Source organism: Merops nubicus, unplaced genomic scaffold (genome assembly GCF_000691845.1).
Source record: "Merops nubicus isolate BGI_N331 unplaced genomic scaffold, ASM69184v1 scaffold13381, whole genome shotgun sequence".
Taxonomy (NCBI): Eukaryota; Metazoa; Chordata; class Aves; order Coraciiformes; family Meropidae; genus Merops; species Merops nubicus.
Genome location: NW_008586411.1, coordinates 612 through 14,942, shown reverse-complemented (window position 1 = coordinate 14,942; position 14,331 = coordinate 612). Strand labels below are relative to the sequence as shown.

The 14,331-nt window shown below is 38.6% G+C and overlaps 1 protein-coding gene across 1 annotated transcript; it reads right to left on the bottom strand.

Moving 5' to 3' along the window:
- Window positions 1–4,274: 4,274 nt before the first annotated feature.
- LOC103780941 (ELKS/Rab6-interacting/CAST family member 1-like) lies at window positions 4,275–14,059 on the bottom strand. The gene is made up of 2 exons (XM_008948645.1): window positions 13,902–14,059; window positions 4,275–5,241 (listed from the first exon to the last, which is right to left on the bottom strand). The coding sequence occupies exon 2, from the start codon at window positions 5,079–5,081 to the stop codon at window positions 4,362–4,364; it is 720 nt and encodes a 239-aa protein (XP_008946893.1). The 5' UTR covers window positions 5,082–5,241; window positions 13,902–14,059; the 3' UTR covers window positions 4,275–4,361.
- Between the last annotated feature and the right edge of the window lie 272 nt (window positions 14,060–14,331).

The following is a 14,331-nucleotide window of genomic DNA, read 5'->3' as shown; positions in this document are numbered from 1 at the left end:
GGGAAAGACAGAGGAATCTTAATACTGGCAGCACTCCAGAGAGCTGATGAACATCTGCCACTGAAAGAATTGTTTAAATGTAATGCTGTGGGGTACAGGTAATGCATTTAAGCAATAACTATGGAACCACACACTGCACAAATAAACATCCATAATGTAAGAAAGCTGAGCTTTCTATCAACTAATAACCAGCTCCAGAATGGTACTAGTATTAGAATTATTTGATTTGTACTAAGACAAATCAAAACTTTTTTTTAATAAATATATATCTAATTTAGTACACACACACACACACCCAAAAACAACAACAACAAAAAGAAATCAATGGAGAAGTAAGAATTAATGTGTGAAATGTGCAAATGTGTGAAATTTCAGTGCAGGGCATTGTTGTGGTTTGAGGCTTGGAATGGGGGCGTGACCTTCCAGCAACTGGGAGGACCCCAGGTGGGTGTGAAACCATTGTATTCCCTCCCCTTCCCACACACACTCTGATAAGAGGCAGGGAGTGGTTTCCAGTTTCACTCCTGCCTTGGAGCTCGGAGAGGAAAGTTGTCCTTTCACTCCGTGGGACCCTGGAACCATTCCTGAGGGTTGTGTATATTTTACTTCTTGTATTTTTCCCCTAATCTTTGTATATATTATTTTCCTTACCTCCCTTTTTCGTTTTCTGTTCCTTGTTGAACAATATACTTAATTTTTTTTCCAAAGTCTCTCTCTCGGGGTGGGGGGAGAGGCGAGTACATAGTTCTGTTCCGTGTGAGTCCTGCCCTGAACCCCTTTTTACATGGAACCAGGACAGGCATTAAGACATCAAATTTGTATTGCACTGCTTACTTTAAGGGACAATCGCCTAGTTACAATCAAGTTTCAACTGAGAGTTCCTTTGTTCTTAAGTTCCACATAGCCCACCATGATCCAGTTTTTAGGGAAATTATTTCTATTGAAGTGCAAAAAATACCCACTGTCTTTCCTTCCCTCTTCTGGCTTCTGATAAAGAAGTTTCCAGGGAAACTTTAAACCACACACACAAATTATTTTTCAATTTGGAAAAATAGAGTTCCTACTAAAGCATGCTGACGAGAGTGACACCATGCCACAAACAAGCTTCTGTTTATTGGCTCCATCAGTTCATCCTTGGATACGCATGAGTTTGTTAACCTTTGCAAAATCATTTGCACTCTCATTTTGGCTTACTGCAAAGTATAATTTGCTAACTAATCCATATTGCACTGAAAACTATTGTGTTATTCCAAGAACACATGTTAACTGCAGGAATTCTTTCCATGTTTGGTATTGAGCTCTTTAAAATGAGATGGTAACAACATTCCCCATTTATGAAAAGAAAGGATTTTCTGGCTTTTCAGGATCAGTAACAAAGGATGAAATTAAAGTTCAGCATATCCTGTACTCCGCAGCTGTGGTATTTGCTTAGAGGAGCTGATGAATACAACTATGCTGCACCACAACTGGTGGAAACATCACAACTGAGAACACTGAAGTACCCTCAACCCAAGTGAGAGCTCTACTAGGCACATGTGCAACACATTCTCAGTATTATCTCTAAGATAACCTTGCTACCTATTGCCCTAAGAAGAAACCAACCAAAAAGAGATATCACTGCCTCAGGACAGGTAGCATGCTTTTTAATCTCCTGGTTCATTCTCTGATCTTTATTGAGTCCAGAAAATTTCTTGGAAATCAGTAAGCTATTAATATATCAATAATTAGGAACATGTGCAAATAAGTCACAAGAAATGGGAAAGAAAACACTTAGATATCAGTGCACTTTTCACAGGAGGCTGAAGTAGTAACCAGTCAAAGCTCACATCTTCACGTATTTAACAACTTCCAAACTCAAGAGGAAATTCAATTACTGAAAGTTGAGGAGACAAGAAATACAATCAGGGACAATCAAGTGTGCTTAGAGGAACAAGGAGCCAAGGCCACAGCAAAGAGATCGAGATGTCTATCAGATAATGGCGTGAATCAGCCAGAATCTTGGCTCCATGAGCTGAGTCGATTTTAAACAATGCATTTGGCCTTAGCTAAACTTAATGTAGAGCACAAGTTCTGCACGTGTGAGAAGCTTTTAATAAAAGTGACGTGCTGAAATACTCATATCGAGGTCTAAAACACCAGTTCCTGCAATTATACTGGAACTCATTTTATGGGGAAGCTGGAGAGGTAATGAAGAGATTTTTCTGGTCCCCAATGGATCAAAGAAATCTCTTGTTCAGTGTCTAACAGAGAAGTCTGTTTAATTAAAGTAAATCCTATTAAACTGATCTTCCTTATAAAAGGCTGAAGTGACCAACTCCAAAATGCCATAGAAGATATAATGAATTCAGAGTTTAATTAGGACACACTGTTAGCTAACTATAATCTATTAATTAGCATTCTTAGTTTTTACAGCTCATTGCAATAATACCCTTTTACTTTTAAATTGCACCCTTCTGGTTTTTGTACTCAAGTTATACAATACTACCAGTGTGGTAGTAATTATAGTCATTGCCTAGAGAAGAGCAGCCCGGAAAATATCTGTAAATGTTTAATTAGGGGATAAAGGAGAGACAAAAAGAAAACCAAACCACCTCAGAGAGAGGAATCAACGTTCTCCAATCTATACATATTTAGTAACCACTTAATCCACTCTCATCTATAAATTCATTACAATTTTCTTGTAAGGTTTCCACAGCACTCAAATGTCAAAACTGATTTCAGGAAAAATTTTATAATATTCCAAGACATTCTCTTCAGTATAAAAACAGAGCTAAAAATGAAAAGAATTTGAGAATTCAAATACTTACCTGCGGCTGGAATACAAAGAGCATCATGAATTTGAGTGAACGGTATTCCATGTATTTGTTCCACTGGTATTGTACTGCTATGACTGAAATTTTCACTGAATTACTTCTTTTAAGGAAATCCTGCTTTTGTAATAAAGATTATTTAGCTTCAGGGTTTTTTTTCACTCCAAGAAGACATATGGAAATGAATACAAAATGTCACACACTAACAAATCCCACGTTGTGAAACCATTCACTAAGAACACAGCTATAAAACTACATGACAAGTTCTTTATATTTCATACTAACTCAGTAAAAGCAACTTACTTTCTTCAACTCAGTTCTTTATAAAGTAGAAAGAAAATCACAGACAGCTTCAGTGTATCAGATTATCATTAGCCAAAAAGTTTGTACTTTGTAAGACAGGTCACCTGAAGGTGGAGTATAACATGTCAAGTACCACCAGCACTGTTTCTTCACTCAAGCAGTTTCCCCTCTCCCCTCCACCTTCTAAAGCAAATATTAAAAAAACTGCTGCCTAAAAATAGCAGGTATACCTTCAGAGCTTCAAGAACATGATCATGTTTGAATTATGGAAATTATTTTATTAAGCTTTCTTGGATGTTTTTTTCTCAACAGGTAACGTATGTTTGTCACTGAAAGCTGACTTACATTTCAGGAAGCTTTTGGAATTAGACACTGGGCCTGTTTTCCATACGAATGGTGAATTTTCTTACCAGAGAGCCGCCTAACTCACATTTGGCCTGAAACAACTAAACAGGAGGACATCAACTCAAAGACAAGTAGTTACTTCAGGATTAAGCTAGCAAGAAGATATAAGTGGGAAAATTTTTAAACAGCTTTTAAGAAGTAGAGCTGACTACGAAGAGACCTCAACTTTAATCAGTCTCACAGTTCTATTCTAATTTAGGGATGCTTTTACAGAGGAGAATACAAAAGAACTAGATTCTGAAGACCTTCTGTTCTTCTGTCTATAATCTATATAGCCAGACCACTACAAAAAAACCCTTTAGGGTGCTTTATGATATCTCCATAACAAGGTATGCACAGCTTATGACGAAAGAATAGATGAACAGGTATTAAACAGTGTTACTTAAATGTAGCCAAGAGCACCATTTATATCTGTTTATGAAAACTGCAGGTCTGGAGATTTTAACTGTAGCTCTACAATAAGACCAGCGCAGCATGAACTTTGTTTTACTGGCAATCTGTCAATAACAATTCAGCAGCAGTTCAGTTGTATTTAGGGTCAGCAGTTAGTACATTCTGCGCCCCAGAGAATAAGCCCTTCAAGAGGTAAGCACTACTGAAATATTAATTATGAACAGGGTAAAATACTTCCAAAAGGAAACCGAGTGGTTAGCATTAATCCTAGGAGGAAAAAACATGTGAGACACAAGCAGAAATGAGCACTCAAGAGGTGGTTTACAAGTCTGCTAAGAAACATTTAAAAGGAGGACTGCAAGCTGAAAACACGTCTTATTCGTACCAGTTACCTGGGAAAAGCATTGATATCATTTTGCTGCTTATATGTGACGTGCAGGTTTATTAAACTCATTTAATCATGCTACTCCATGAACAGAACAGTGACGTGAGATGACAAACCTGGTTTTCTTCTTGCAAAACTCTGTACTGTTCCTTCCAAATCGTGATTTTTGAAGCTTCATCTTTCCTCAGCGCTCTTTCCTTTTTTAGCTCAGGACTCCAGAAGGTCTTGATACTGTTCATGGAAGAACTCAGCTTGCTTTCTTTCACCTCCACATCTTTGCGCAGCAGATCGTTTTCCCTTAATACTTCTTTGAGTTGTGTCTGCAGATCCATGATGGTGTTATCCCTGGCCTGGCGCAGCGAGTGAGGCACAGTGGATGCCATACTCACCGGAGGGAGATGGTGGTCTCCAAATGCAATAGTATCACTGGCAACTCCACTACTCGCAATGTTAGGGCTGCTACCCATTGCAGTCATCCTAACACCATAAGGCAGCCGCCCCCCTGATCGGCCCAAAGTCATGGTGCTTTTCGGGGTGTCTGCACCCACGTTCTCATGGTCACTGAGATACATAGGGCCGGACGTAGCATAGGCAGCATTTAAGGACTGAATATTTTCCATAGAAAGGGTTTTCCCACTGCCACCCCCAGTACTGCTTCCAGAACTGCCTCCCGTACTGTTGGTTCGACGATGGCCCAGACGTGGTGACCGTGGCAGCCTTGGTGAACGCCCTGGGCTCTGGTTGCTTGGCTCAACCTTACCAACGGACCGAGCACTTCCATACATGATTAAGCTGGTGGTGTGAGGCAATTAGGTAGGCATAAATCAGGAATGAGAGAAATCCTGTTAAGTTCTTCAAGGGTTGTAAGTCAGCTTAAGGCCAGTCACAACTTAGACCCAGTTGTCCATCTTTGAAGTCACGTGCTCACAACGTTGAGGACCATAACTGTAGTGATAAGAACAACATATTAAAAACTGTATCAATAAAATAACATATGAAATACATAGTTTATCACCAAATATTTTGTCCCACATTAGAATAAAGTCTATTCTACTATTTTTACACTTCTCCAGCATCTTTTCAATTCCCACTCACAGAAAAGCAATCTTTTATTTAAGCCAAAAAGGAACTTGCATTCTTGCTTTACTGTTGTTATATTTTCAGAATAAAAAGAGAGAGGAAAAAAGGACCCATCCATTTTCAAGCCATGAGTTTGTTGGTCATGACCTGAACTTAACAGAAGTTGTCTTTTCCCCCCCTATTTCTAACTGGCCCTAATTCTTTATATGTAACCGTTCTGAGTAAGAGAGACAATCAAAACTTAAAGATCATTCAGTAGTAATTTTTTCCTTCAAGCACTGCTAGCTCCCACAGCACACAGCTTCTATACCCTGTTGCTGTGAAAATAACCCTGCAGATGGGAAGGAAGGATGAGCTGAAATTATTCTCATCACTATCTTGACTACCAGCTCACTTAAGCACTGCTGTCAGCCCTCCTTCAAACTCAGAATAAGAACTAAAGCTAAGAAGAATCATGAAATCAGCATTGACTATAAAGCTCTAAGCAAGTATACATTCAACTCCAGAAGAACAGCAGTCACAGCAATGGGATCAATGAGTTTAAGAGGCAGAAGAGAGTCAGTCACACTTGCACTGAAACTAGTTCCAGTCTGCTATTTTCTCTCAAACTGAGATTCAGTCCTAAACATGACTCAGAATTTTGTTCAGAAAGTAAAAGCCTGATGAAGAAGAGACATCATGTTTCCTTTCAGAAACCAGTCAGTACAGGAAAAGATACAAGAAATAGTTTTAAAATGCTTAGTTTAACCCCATTTTAAACTAAAAACAAGACCAGAGTAAGCCAGGATTCTTTTTTCATTTTCACACTATTTCATAGAAGATACAATAGCAGGAGCAATTTTACAGAGCTTATAGAAGATGACACCGTTTTGTGAGCAGTCCTTAGAAAATTCAAGTGCTCACGCTCTCATTCTCTCACCTTCTCTTTTTTTTTTTTTTTTTTTTTAAAATGACAACCAAAGCTAGCAAAAATACTGCTACGGAATATTGTAAAACACATATATAAAGGAATATAGGCCAAGGAAAGATACCCAGCAGCATTAAAAATCGAAGTTAGCTACCAAAACACCACCTACAGATTTTTAATTTTTTTTTTTTTTTTTAAATGAAAGCTACAGATAGATAGTTGAAATAGAAGAAATGTCTACCATTATGCAAAACGGGACAGAAATATGAACTATGTAACAAAGTTCACAGTGTTCCACTGCAGTTGCTTCAATAAGCAAAACACTGTGCCCCAGATCTGGAAGAAAAACACTTCTCCCAAATAGAAAAGCTATTTCAGACTAAACTTGCTGTTTGACATCTCAAAATGGCTAAAAATGCTGCTGTGACACCACTTGAGCACTCAAAACAAGACAGATATAATTTCTTAGACACTACACAAAGTACACTCAACTAAGAATTTCAATTCACGAGTATTCTCTTGAAAATTAATCCAAATCATAGCACTTAATTCATTTGCTAGAAACTCACCACAGTAAATCAGTGCAAACACTTACTGACTTAACAGCTTTAAATGAGTTTAACTCGAACCCAAAGATTTGACATATTTTATTCTATGCATTTGAGTTAAAGCACTTTCCCAAAAAAACACATTACGTTTGAATGCTGCTGGAAGTACATTACTGTTGTATACCAAAGTATCACCTAGTAAAGGCCTTAACAACATCCAAGAAGCACACAAAAGGTTTTAATTAATTTCTAATGAGTTTACCAATCCCAAAATGGAAGCGTGTCATTTAAACCCATGTAATTGCTTCCTCCTTATTTTAGCTAACATTTTGTTAGACTCTTCATAGCTTTTAAAATAAAATTAAAATCACTGATGTTCTTGACAGAAAAGTAACTTCCCAGAGAGCTGAAAGGAGCAGGTACAACAGCAGGTTCTGTGCAGTAGCCATCTTCTAATACACTCAGCAGGCAGGTCAGCTCTCATCCACCTTAAGTGGAAACACCAGTCCTATGCCAATTCAGCTCTAAGCTTTGTTTCACAGGTAGGCACCATCCCCTCTGTTACTCCAGAAAAAAAAAAAATCCAAATAATTAAGCTATGAAAGCCAACTGCTAGAATTAGCTGCTGATTTGGGTTACAGAAAGGATTCCTGGAGCAGGCACACATGAAACTCGGGGAGAAGAACTCCGATGTCGCTGCATCACCACCACACATTACACCGAACTCACTTTTCTAAAGCAAAACTAAACAAAAGCAGTAGATTACAAAAAAGTCTTTGGAAACAAGCAAATGTAAGCCTGCAGTATTGCTCTTTAAATTAGAACTTTCATTACACCATCATTAAACTTCAAAATTCCAAATCTTAGCTAAATACACCTTTCCTACCCTGCAGCCAGTTTCAATGTTTTCACTGGCAAATATCTGTCATGGTTCAAGAGAAAAACAAACCAAAACACATGACAAGATAAATCTAAACTTTTTTTTTTTTTTTTTGGTTTCTAGTAGCATTTATCAGCAGCCATTTCACTTTGTTGCTATAACGAATCCATAAGCAAAAGCAGATTTTAAGCCAATTGACACTAGGAAAAAAATCTTTCATCCTGGAAACTGGAAAGTGAAAGAAGTGACAGAAACATCTTTTCTTATTTGCAATACCAATTAATCAGGAAGAAGGAAGAGTTCTAGTTTCTCTCCAGGAGTCCAAGAAAAATTAAATGGAAGATTTCTTTCAGATAGCAATATAACCTGGAAAGTTAAAATTTTTCAATATTCTGACCCACACTAGCTTTTTATTAGGAATCTCAGAAGTACAGTCTCTTATCTTCCAGGAGGCTAACACGCAGCACTGTTAATTTTTTTCCTCTTTTACTGTAACCCTAAATTTAGTCACAAATAAATCAATCCTTAACTCTAAAAGATGGTGGTAACCACAAGGAACACTGTCCAGCTGTGATGTGGAAGTATTGGCCAATTTTCCTTTGCTAACTTTCCTGCAGGTTTTGAAAATCTTTGGTCCTTTCTGCCAGTACAGGAACCCTTACCCAAGATTACAAAGAAAGAAACTATGAACTGCAAGCATTTAACAAAAACAAAAAACAAACAAACAAAAAAAAACAAAAAAAAACCAAACAAACAAACAAAAAAAAACACTTAAGCCAGTGCCAAACCATTCTTCCTCAAGGTAGCTTGCATAGCTTTACATTTGTGAAACAAAACTCTCTTGTTCTCTAAGAAAACAAAAACTTCCACAGAGGATCCAATCTGCAAGCCAAATAAAAAATGCAAAATATTGTCAGCCAAAGTAAAAACTTCATATAGCTATGTAGAGATGGTGCTAGCAGCTTTGCAAACACAGAGACATACGATAGACCTGCTTCAGTATGAGTTGAAAATGCTATCTAGCAATTATGAAAAAGCTTGAAAGAAGGACTATCAGAAGCATGTAAAGAATAGATGAGAATTGCACAGTATTACATATAGAGTTTTGAAAAAAGGAGTATTATAAACACATTTTCTGTATGAAAATGGTAAGATAGATAACAGTACATCTTGCCTGAAGTACCAGCTAGGAGAAACATCTTCCAAGATCACAGGTAACTGTCAAAAATCACTCAGACACAGACACCATAAACTGTGAAAAAAGTGTATAAATGGAGAGTAAACATTTACATGTACTACTATGCATCTTGTGCAAGTCAAATAAATCTGTTTCATTAGAATAGCCTAGTCACAGCCAGTGAAAAGCAATGGAGAATCAAGCCTCCTTCAAAACAGCAAATCACCTGCCAATCCAAGAAGTATAGTGATATCCAGAACCATACATGAATGAAAATAGTAATTCAAAGCAGCATGAAAGCTGGTAACTCCTGCTTCAGAACCCAGCATGCTGACAGAATAATAAAATGCCACCTGCAATTATGAAATGAGAGAGGGCAGGAACAGGCACACCAGCCTTGTCAAAAGACCTGGTAGTTTTCAATAAAAGGTTTGCATTCAGGTACGGTAGAAATGTAAGAAATTCTAGAAAGATCACTTAAACATCAACTTCAGGATAAAGAATCCAATAAAATGAGATGTGTTTACCAATGCTGTCACACTCACCCTCTGTTATCTAGTATTTTATGTGAACCAACAGCTCAGAAAGCAGAGGTTCCTCACTACAGCTGACAGAAAATGAAAGTATTCACTAATACAAAGTTTTGTTAACCCCTGGGGGATTTCTCTGTCATATAAACATATGATGCCCTTCATATCTCCCCCTACTCCAGGTCAAATACTAATACCATAGTAAGTAATTCTGGGGAATTAAGCAAACTAAATACAAGAAAAACATACTGCAGAAATAGAGGAAAATCCCTGCTTACATTTGTTAAAACAAAAAGAAATTTGGAGTAACCTCTGCAGCCTTCAGCAAGTATAATTTCCCCTGAATTTCTTTTGTGCCAGCGCTGTTCAGGACTGACACCAGCTGACAGACAGCAACATTTACAAAGCCAGCTCATGAACAGCATCACTGCCTGACAGCTGGGAAAGGGGCAGTTTGAGCAGGAACCTGGGAGGCAAGCCCACCTCACAGCACACTGACCCCTCCAGTGCCTCCTGGCAGTATCATGGAACCCACATGCCAGGCCCCAGATGACTGAACTTTCTTGTAGCAGCAACCCCTGTCTGCACAGGGAAAGCTCTGAATGTCAGTTCTACAGCAGCAACAGAAAAGTCACCCTTCACAAGAGACACTTAATCTGATAAAGCCACGTAACAGAGACATTAGACCTCATTAACAGAGGTAGCAATTGTTCACATTTTCATAATTAATACTTTAGTAGTTAAGAATGACTAGATGATACAATGGTACCTGGACTCCAGAATGGAGCAAAGGGTGGGGGGAGAAGGGAATGAAATTCCAAAACAGTGAAACCTTATATTCCAGTAAAACTCTGACAAATATCTTTACCCTGTAACTCAAACAGTGGGTGTGATGAGAGAATCTATTGTGAATCCTGTCTACAGGATTCACAACAACTTAAGAGGTGTGTTAACCAAGACAAAGACAAAAAATCAAAAGAAAAATTCCTGTTGCTCTCTGGTGCACATTACAATTACAAAAAACTATGGTTGCTATGCTACTTTACATTAAAGATGTGAAGTATCTATCTTAGCACTATAATGGAGATCTTAGGTTTGACTAGTTCTGGAAGGTAAGAAAGCTTACTACTTTTCATGTTAAATTAATGACTACTACACAAGGAAAGAACAGAAGAAAGTTTATTCTGGAAATTGTTTGCAAGCCAGCCAATGCTAAATGCAAGGCATTGAACCCATGGAATTCAGGGTTGTTTATCCATATCAAAATATTCTTACCCCATGGCCTTGACAGCAAGAAAGCAAAGGGAACGAACAAAATTAAGATGGGAAGAAGACAAAAAAGGAACTGTTTGTGTTGCAATTGATTCTCGTTCCTAGACAGCATGTGAATAGATGTCCAAGTGCCAACATCTGTTTATGTCCCCTCCTTTTTAAAGGTAGGTTGGGTTTTGGGGTTTATTTTTAGAAGTTCACTGACTCACACATCTGCCGAGTTCATTGAAAGTAACAGTGCCATTGTTTTGTCTCACCAAACATGAGAAGACAGGAATTGATACCTTCTTCTTGTACACACAGACAAAGAAGTCTTCCAAAAAAAAAAATCACAAAAATCTCAGATAATCTTCATGTGACTGACACATTGAAAACCATATTTTGTGAGAGGTAGGCCATCAACTCTGACCCTAACACTTTGAGGAAAAACCCAGCAGTCATTTGCTAAAGGCGTGTTTTGTTTCTAAATAAATTCAACACTCCTGTTACACATCTTTTCAATTTGCAAGTTTTACAGAAACAACACACTTCAGATCACCACAGAACATGGAAACATCTTGATGACCTTCCCTTTTTAGACACCGTTCTGTTTCCCATTCCTACAAGATATCCTCACCCAGAATACACTACCTGCAAGTCTCTAATCAAGAGCCAGAAAAACTAATCAGCTTTATCTAATTTGTCTCTCACAGCTATATTTCCTTTCATAAGATCTACTTACTCCAACAAGAAGACAGAAATAAGATGACAGAACCTGCCCTACTATATAGCAGCTTCTTTGCAAATGCAGTTTTAACTGAGATCAGGTTTTGTTTCTTAAAATTCCCACAAGTCTTGATATCAGCATAAAGGGTATATTTCCCACCACCACCGCTTCATTCCTTTAGATCATCTTTCCCAAAAAAGGATTCCACAAAACCAGGAAGGCTCACTATTACTATAAAAATGCATCTATTTCAGCTAAATCCTTATTTGTTCATGTTTATATACTCTGTGATACACCACTTGCTTATAAAGATTTTTTCCTAAAAGCTCTGAAGGTCAGACCCAGCTCAAGGCAGAACATGAGGTGCTACTGATATTTTTAAAGGCCTTATCTCATCTTGCTCATCATACTAGTTCTGCTCACAGTACACTAAGAGTTAACCAGGCCACTAAATTTGGGTGGATGAGCAAGTTCTTTGCCTTTGTCAGGTTGTTGTGTACCAACAGACAGTTTTCTGTCTTCCTCCAGAGACTGTGGCATGTATTTCTTTACACTGTCTGGACATCACACCTAAAGGCTTCCCAGGTATGGCAGAAGTCTTGGACACTGTTCCAGCACATTTTGTCTCCAAGACCTCTAAGTCTTGCCCTGGCAGTACCGAGTTTGTTACAGGATGATCAGCACATGGTACGCACGCATTGCAGACCAGTCTCAGTTTCTGGTTGGGTTTACCTGGGATTGGGCCCAATGACCCACATGGTCCCTCTCCATCCTACGTTCTTCACCCTGACATGCAAAGGCAGGCCAGGAAGGTGCGTTAGGATTTATTTTATACAATGAATGGGAGCTGATTATAAGCGTCCCTACAGCAAAAATTATCATGTGCTCTGTGGTTTTTAAAGAAGTCCAAAACACAAAAAGCAACAGCAGTCAGACCATGCACATAAACTTCTTAGTGATGAACTGATTAAAGTCTCATTCTTCTAATTATTTAGGAGACTTAAGACCTGAGAACATTAAATTTCTGTCACTATAGCTAGAGACTTTATAGCATGATTTTTAGTGTATACAGTCAGTAAATGTTATGTGTTTGTATGCACGGTTGTTTCTCTCTTCCTCTCCAGGTGACACACAACCAACAACCACCTTCCCAACAGTGGAAACACAACGCTAAAAGTGATAAAAATATTTCAGAAGCCCAGAATTACCTAGAAACACTAGTGAATACCATGTAGACAGCTGGCCCAAAGTCACCAGGGGTAACATAACTCTGCAGAGCAAAGCATTCTCCACCTACAGAATTCACATCATAATCTCACCCTGACAACAAAGTTGTGTTAATGACACTGACACTACTCATGCACTAGATAATAGCACTTTTCCTAAATCAGCACTGGATTTTCCAGGATCTCATGCTCTGCCACTGCCATATGACAGCCCACTGCACGCCAGAGAGTTAAACCCTTGGCTTAAACAGGCACTAATTGATGGAACCCTCATCACCCAGAGTGCCCTTACGGCAAGGCAGCCAGCAAGGTTCAAGAACGTGTATCAGTGTTTCTTAATTCTAGCAATTAGTCTGATCATTTAAAAAGCTGCATTCATCTTTTTATCCATCCATTTCTGAGCTTACCACACTCAGACAAAACAAGCCAGACGTTCTGAACTCTCTACAATTTTCAAGTGGCTTACCCAGGTAAGTGTTGTAACGAATTTCTAACACAAAAGAGGCTTTAGGGAGAACAGTCATGAAAACAGGGAGGGGTGAGGGAAGGAGGGATAACAATGTGAGAATATCCTGCTTCACAAAGTAAGGAATAACGGCAAGGAACTTGTTCGTTGGTTACAATAGTATGGTAAAATATTTCTATTCATACAGCAACACAGATAACTGCTACAAGGAACTGTGCAAGTGGCAGATTTGGAAAAAAAAACAAAACAAAAACAAAAAACAAACAACCTAGATTTCTCTCATGATCCAGATTTGCAATTCAGTAAAAAAGTACAGGCCATGTAAATAGCAAACCTGCTCTTTTTGCCAGTCAGGCCATTAGCCAGATGTTAGAGAAGAAAAGTCATGTGAACAGAATCTCATAAAAGCCTGTGACAGGATCAAAGAAACAATGCTAAGACTTAGGAAAAACACAGTGCTTTAATACAGCCCAGATAACAGAAACCCAAGCTGAAGAAACCTTGCTAACAGCCTTACAGTGATGTGATTACAGCTAAATTGGTTTCCCAGAACCAAGTATTATGATAAACTCATGCTTTTCCCAGCAGATCCCAAATTTTTTCTTACATCTTGGTAGATTAAGACAATCCCACGTTTCTCAATGATAGAGTAAAGTCACATGCTCGATTTCTCAGGGAACTGCTGTTCTGTGATAAAGTTCTGAACTACACTTCCAGAACTGACCTATCCTCAGTTCAGCTGTGCCAGGTATTTAATAACTAGTGGTTCAGTCTAAGTACTTCAGTACTGAAAAAAATAAATTACTGCACTACCAACTCTGCTCATACCAGCATGGGCAAGGTATCAATTTTTCTCTTTTAATCTTACTTGATATAGCTGCAAGGGTGCTGACTCATAAGTGACCCTGAATTGGGGCACACATCTGAGCTGCTGCAGTTTTCAGCGCAAAATACCAGTTGTGGATCACAGTAGCTCAGGAGACGCATGTTCAGCCACCTACTGCTACGGATGCAGTAACCTCTAGGAGAAAAGGAGGGCAGGCAGCTGGTGGAGGGTACTGCTGTAGACATCCCAGCCAAGCTCGCCATTGTTTAAGAATTACAACCCTGCAGTCAAACCAAACAACTGTTTTTGGGTTACAACCTGTTGGATTTGAGGTAACATGTTATCCAGCTACATCACCAAGCCTCCCAGAGGAGTTTGGATATAATATTAAACACACGTTGTTCTACAGATCAACCT